This window comes from Acanthopagrus latus, chromosome 16, assembly GCF_904848185.1.
Source record: "Acanthopagrus latus isolate v.2019 chromosome 16, fAcaLat1.1, whole genome shotgun sequence".
NCBI lineage: Eukaryota > Metazoa > Chordata > Actinopteri > Spariformes > Sparidae > Acanthopagrus > Acanthopagrus latus.
In genome coordinates, this window is record NC_051054.1 from 19,058,340 (window position 1) to 19,065,090 (window position 6,751).

The 6,751-nt window shown below is 42.2% G+C and overlaps 1 protein-coding gene across 1 annotated transcript in view; it reads left to right on the forward strand.

Moving 5' to 3' along the window:
• The window catches only part of clmn (calmin), a 38,472-nt gene that overhangs the window by 21,059 nt on the left and 10,662 nt on the right, over positions 1-6,751 (forward strand). The window contains exons 2-5 of the mRNA XM_037125219.1: positions 1,170-1,231; positions 3,859-3,954; positions 4,110-4,193; positions 4,282-4,374. Of these exons, the coding sequence (XP_036981114.1) occupies positions 1,170-1,231; positions 3,859-3,954; positions 4,110-4,193; positions 4,282-4,374 (335 nt within the window). The remainder of the gene's footprint in view (positions 1-1,169; positions 1,232-3,858; positions 3,955-4,109; positions 4,194-4,281; positions 4,375-6,751) is intronic.

Below are 6,751 nucleotides of genomic sequence, written 5' to 3' on the forward strand. Positions count from 1 at the left end.
TTAACATGTTCACATCTGGTCTCATGCAGCAGCCTGATAAATATATATAAAGACCTATGAACATACAATATTAATATGAAATGTTCAGTGTAAATGTTTAACATTGTTGAAAAGCTCTGCAAAATTAATCCAGCATATAAACACACGTAACATATATTTTAATGTAAAGAGGTTACATTAGATTAAATAAACATCAAACCTATATTGTTTTTTTAATGATAATGTGCTTGTAGTTAATAAATTAGACAACATCATTTTATAAAACAGTGACGTCAAATATTTGTGTCATCAGGTGATGATGAACTCATGATGTCGCAATGGGGATGATGTTTTGGTGCATGATGTCATAACAACTGATGATGTAATAATCTGCTTATATTGTAATAAGAGTTGAGTGAATAACTTTCTCTGCGCAACGTAATGAATATTACATTTTGTTTAATCCATTATTATGGTCTGCTTCAGATTCACATTTACTTTATTTAACAAAATACAGTCATACCACCAGCTCCAGTGTGTGTGTCAGTGTGTGTGTGTGACGTCTTGTTTTTGTACTGCAGTTCATTATTAGCCTCGCTACAAATGGACTCATGAACTGCAGTACATCCAGGCAACTGCAAGTCACACACACATACACATAGAGATACCATAGTCATCACCAGCATTGATAATGATACAGCTGAGACTTACCGTTAAGAACTATCAAGCTGTACAGTAACATCATTCTCAGTGATACATGCAGTTTGGTAACTTAACATGATTCCAGTCATAGCCCTGATTCACCAGTGGGGAAGACTAAGAGTCTAACTAGCTAGAATTATGCGGAAACACCTGTATGAGTGTTCAGCCCTCATTGATGTACAGCACAGAGCTTATGTATGGAGATTATTACAAGTCAAGTCAAATGTGTCCTGTTGAAAATATCAAAAGTCACTGTTTGCACATCTTATTCCTTTAATTATCCTCACAGTCCTCACTGATGCTTCTGTCAGGGTGTGTGAGAGATGGTTAGATAACTGTGTGTGTGTGTGTGTGTGTGTGTGGGTGATGAGCCTCTGGCGAGAGGTGATTCATGCTCCCTGTCTTCGTCTCCTTTGGTCTCTAATGTACGGTGGCTCTGTGCTTCAGTTTCCTGGCGACTGACCTTTTCTTCTCCCTGTGTGTTGCAGTGGAAAGAGAAGTGGTTCAGAAGAGGACCTTCACCCGATGGATGAACCTACATTTGGAGAAGGTTTGTGACTGCCGAAGCACACAGGGAGGAGGAACACCAATTACGCTCTCTGCGCACTGACTGATGACAGGGCTGCTCACAGACTTTTCATTTACTACCTGGGTGGAACAAGACAGACTTCTTTCTTTTATTGCCACCCCACCCTGAAACCCAGGCTCGCACCATCTTCACCACAGACTGTATCACGGCACTGAGATTCCTCCACAGGCTCGCTGTATGTGTTCGCGCTGCAGCCGAGACACGTGCAGCGCGTAAACTGCTGAAGTCGCTCCTTCCTGCTCTTTGAATTATACATGTGGTTGTGTGGAGCCGCCTGTGTGCAGCATTAAAGTTTTATTAGGCTGTAAAGTGTTAATCTGAGACAACAGTGACAGAGTTACAGGTCTGAAGAGCCCAAGGTGGTCGTTGTGCTCGCCACACCACCCAGCTAGCTGCTGAATGTGAACAATGGCCGAGTGGAGGAGGGCCTCTTTCTCTGCTGCCTGGGGCTCTGGGCCAAATGCAGGAGAAATGCTCAGAGGTAACCAATGACGATCCAGTCAGTGAATGGGGCGGCAGACTAAGGACGTATGGAGGCCCAGAGGGGACACATAAATGCACTGTTATAATCGATAAATTACAAATAAATGGTCATCATATAATTCTATTTAGATGTAATACTGTCGATGAATGAGTGGATACATTATAAAGAATGTATTTATTTTTCTAATTATATTTGTTAAGTGTATTGTAGTTCATGGCAGCTGGCTTCACTATCATAGACAAGAAATACAAACATAGATCAAAAGTAAAGTTAAAGTATCGACTGATGTTTGTTAAGTGTAGATTGTTAGCATAAATATGGATTAATAAAGTAAATACAATTAGACATGAACTTTTCATTCAGTACTTGAGACCAAATCAAAACTTTAAGAAATTGTGTTTATGTTATGTGGATCATCCATGATATGCAGACGTAATCAGATGGTGGTGATATTCGCACATGTGTTATTATCATGGTATCACGCACCTGTCTGTGATCAGCTTCCATGGTCATTTTATATGCTTTTAACATAATAACATCAGCACAAAGAAGGGTCATAGCATCCCGTGAATACAGTGTGCGTTTTGACGTAAATATTACATTAAATTTTGTACAACAAAAGGGACAGAAGTCGATAGACAGGATAACAACAGCGTAAGAGCTTTCACAGTAATCACCTTCCTGGTTGATTAATCTGCTGCTTTTTAACAGAAGTAATCCATTCAGTGGGCCATCTATAAAATGTCATTCTACAGTCCAACCTGATGTCTGAACATGTTTTTTTATCCAACAAGCGATCCACGAAAATCCTCTTGGCAGAAACACTGGAACCAGAGAATATTTCATGCTTTGGCCGGATAACTGATTAAAAAGGCCGATCAGTTTCCGTCTCTCCCTAACGATGTGCTGTCCTGATTCATACTGTTCGTACTGAATGACTGCACATTGACAAAAACAAGATCTCCCTGCCTGCTGTTACAGTACACCTGTACCTGTAGACACAGTGAGCTCCAGCAGAGCTGTTCACACCGACACTGCACGGTGTCTCTGTGGCGTTTTGCAGATACGTCTGTCCCCGCTGGGTTCAGTCCCAGCCAGGGGTGAGTCAGTGTGAGCTGCGAGTCTGAGCAGTCTGATCAAATCTTTTGTTTTCTCTCGCACAATGAGCCTCTCTTGTCTTACTCACTGTTTGGCCCCGCTTCAAACCTCTGACCCACTAATTGACAATCATACATTTGTCTTGTGTTATCTTGGAAAGTTCCAGTCACTTTAACCCCCCCACCACCACCACCACCACCTCCCCTCCGCTGTTCAACCCTTGGCCACGTCCAGACACGTTCACGGAGGTCTGACTTAGTCACGGCTCGTTGTGATAACAGACTACCGGTTGGCTCAGGCATGTTGAGAGCTGCTGACTGGTTGTTAGCGATACATATGAGTGGTTTACTCTTGTGGCATTTGTTGGTGTATTTTGATGACAGTCGTTTTTCACAGCGTGAACATCTCAGCTCATGTCCTCGTTGCGACTGACAGCATACAGAAATGACTTTATTTTAATTAGTTCCGTGAGAGACAGGTGCTGATAGGAGCACTGTGGAGGGTCATGTGAGGTGTTGAATCTCAGCTCTGGGGTGTGTTCGACAGAGTCGTGGTCACAGTGTTGATTGTAGCGCTGTGCCCTTTGTTATCTTTGGAGCAGATCGCTGGAAATGATGGTGGCCCCGAGGGTCAAGACACAACAGCATGTCAGAAAACACAACAACATTTCAGATCGCAGAAATGGTGAAACACGCTTTGTGACTGGGCAGACAGTTCAGTGTCACTGCTGAAACGTTGCGTGTTGTGAAGCGTCTTGTCTTTTGACCCTCGGGGCTGCCGCAATAAATACACGATTTTCACATTTCACATTTCCCAGTATGTGACACAACAGCTTATCTTCATACCCCTCATCAGCACATTACCATCATAATGCACTGCTGCTCTCTGTTTTGACATTTTCAGAGGACAGGGCCCAAAAATATTTTCTGTTTTATTATCATGTATAATAAAAACAAGTATTAAATTCTTCTTCCTGTCCTCTCCCTTTCTCTCCATCCATTTTCAGTGTGACCCACCGATTGAGGTTCATGACCTTTTCCGAGACATACAGGACGGACACATCCTCATGGCCCTGCTGGAGGAGCTCTCTGGCTGCAAGCTGGTCAGACTCTGACACTCTTTTAGTGCCACAAAATATCACACATGTAACTGTATGGCATTGTGCACAACAATCATAATAGTGGCTCCTTTAGAAGGTAGCAGATGTAATTGATCATTTTTGTACTAACACCTTTTTTAAATCCGAATCATTTTCAGCTTCATGGGTTCAAAAAGTCCTCCCATCGTATTTTCAGACTCAACAACATCGCCAAGGTCCTCTCTTTCCTGGAGGAGAGAAACGTGAGTACCAGAGCAAGTCGCTCAGAGACACATCTACCTGCTGCCTGTTGATTGGCAGAACTGTTAACAAACAAATGTGTGGCCTCAGGTGAAGCTGGTCAGTATCGATGCAGCTGATGTTGCTGATGGAAACTCCTCCATCATCCTGGGGCTCATCTGGAACATCATCCTCTTCTTCCAGGTAATCTGCTTCACCCCTGTTTTATCGATGCTGTAATTTAAGACCTCATCGTCCACTCTCATCCGCACTTTGAGTTTCTGTCTCCCCTCCGTTCTGGCCCTTTTTTCACTCAAAATGAGGTCAAGTGTAAGAATAAAGTGTCTACTTCACAGTCTGTGGATTTTCCATTCACAAAAGCCCATCAAAGTGCAGCTCGCTGAGTAGTTTATGTAATCCACACTGCGGTTCAATGCTTTGGACAGACACCATGAGGAAACAATTATCTCTGCAGTTCACACAGACTGTCCTCTCATTCTGCAGGCTTTCCACTGTCTGAAACTGTCTACACTGCCAGGTCTGACCCGGGGAGAAATAGTGATAATGAGATAGATACACTGAGCGTCTGTCATGGCCTCTTACACACGTTTGTCTTTAATCTACTCAGATCATCTGATGGGTAATATCGCCAAAGTCTCTTATAAAATGAAACCATGCCAGTCAGAACTAGAACTCTACAAGTAACGGCCACTGTAAGCCTCTATCACTTTACCCCAACAATTCAGTTTCCCGAGTTTCACTTTAGCTCTGCCATGTACTCTGTCAGCTTCAAAAGGGATTGCTTGTTTTGCCCAATTAATAGCAAATAATGAAACAATGAAGAAAAAATTCATCATTCTTTCTTTTTTATGTTTTTCCATGATACCTGCGAGTAGGCCTGTATTCTGGCTCAAGCCAGTATCCGGCAGTAAAAGGTACCCTTACCAAAGGAATGACCCCATTTATTTCAAGTAGACAATGGAAAGTCACTCACTTGCATGGCTCTTGCATTAGTTCAGATTTCATTGTTGCAGAAAACCACTGGTTTTCTTGCCTGCCCTACTTCTACTTGGTCACCTTGTTTGATTACAGTCTCTGTTCTTGTCTTAAACTGTTAAATCAAGGTGTAGCTCTGGTTACCCCTGTTTTTTTCGGTTCTAATACAGTGGTTTGTGAGCTGGTGTTTTCTCATGAAACATAAGAACCTCGTTTGAGCTCCTTCCAGTCTGCTGCTGCCCTTCTCAGTGTCTCTGGGCCAGGCAGAGTGGACAGGCCAGGTGTCTGCAGGGCTGAAGGGCCACCGCTGGTTCACCATGAATCCAGAGATACTGCAGCACTGACAGCTAAAGTGGTCAGTGTGTTTACCGGGGAAACTACTGCTCACAATCTGCTGTACCAACCACAAGAAAAACACAGACACAACCTGTTAATACCAGGCAACCACTGAACATACAGTTGGAAAATAGCATGCTAGCTAGCTAATCCTTATGTAATTTGTAATGTGATTAAACAGTAAATCCACTCTCTGGTTGTCTGGCGACTACCAGGGCTTCAGAAATCTGTCGGTTTTTTCGATGGGAAGAAGACCCCGATCAGCTGAACCCTTTCTTGCCTTCTCCTGTTGAAAAATGTGTTGGATGTCTTTAGGATAGAGTTGCAGGACACCAAAGCTATCAAGGCTGTTGTCATATGAAAACAATAGATATAAGCAAATTAGACGTGGACAGGGGTGCGTCATACAAGAAAATCAAGTGGGATCCATAATAACCTGGCTGTCACCTGGGTAATTGCCCGGCAGACCACTACAAGATGATGAATCTTCTAACCCCTTTATTTTTTCATTTGTAATGAAATAATAGTTTGATAAAGAGAGAAGTATTACAGTCAATGCTTTAATATTGCATAAATATACAAGAAAAAAAAAGAGGGTTTCCCCTTACCTTACACCACCTGAACGTTTTTGTAAATGTGCTTTAAACATGTTAAGATTCCAAATTCTAACCTGTGAGGACATGACCACTTGATGTGTAATGTTGCATGATAACATGCACAAAATTCTGCTAATTTTTTGTTTATTTTTTTTGTTAGCTGGCTTGTGATACCCAACCCCAGTTTGTTAGACCAACTTTCAAATATAACTTTGGTGCCACAGAAGACATTGCAGTGGCCCTGCTTTGACTGGCTGAGCAGGACTGATCTTTTTGAATCAGCTGATTGTAGGTGCAAACATTCCCCTTTAATTCCTTCTCCAAGAAGAATGACTCTGCTCTGAAAAGATCCTCTCAGTATTTTAATGGCTGTGAATTTGACTTGGCCTTTCATCTGTTAGTAGTCTTTTCAAGGAATTTCTAGCAACAACAATGATACTTTATACCTGTTCAAGGTTAGCATCACACTCTGATGAAAGTAGCCCACTAAGCAAGTTCTTGGTTGCTGATTGTTGAAATGATTTTAGTTCAGCAAAAACTGTTTTACATTGACACTTAATCTGCTGAGGAGACATGGATGAATTTGATACTCAGCAGCTGAATTGACAGGTAAAACAGTCGACTAAAGGGGAATATAACCCAACTCTTTCCAG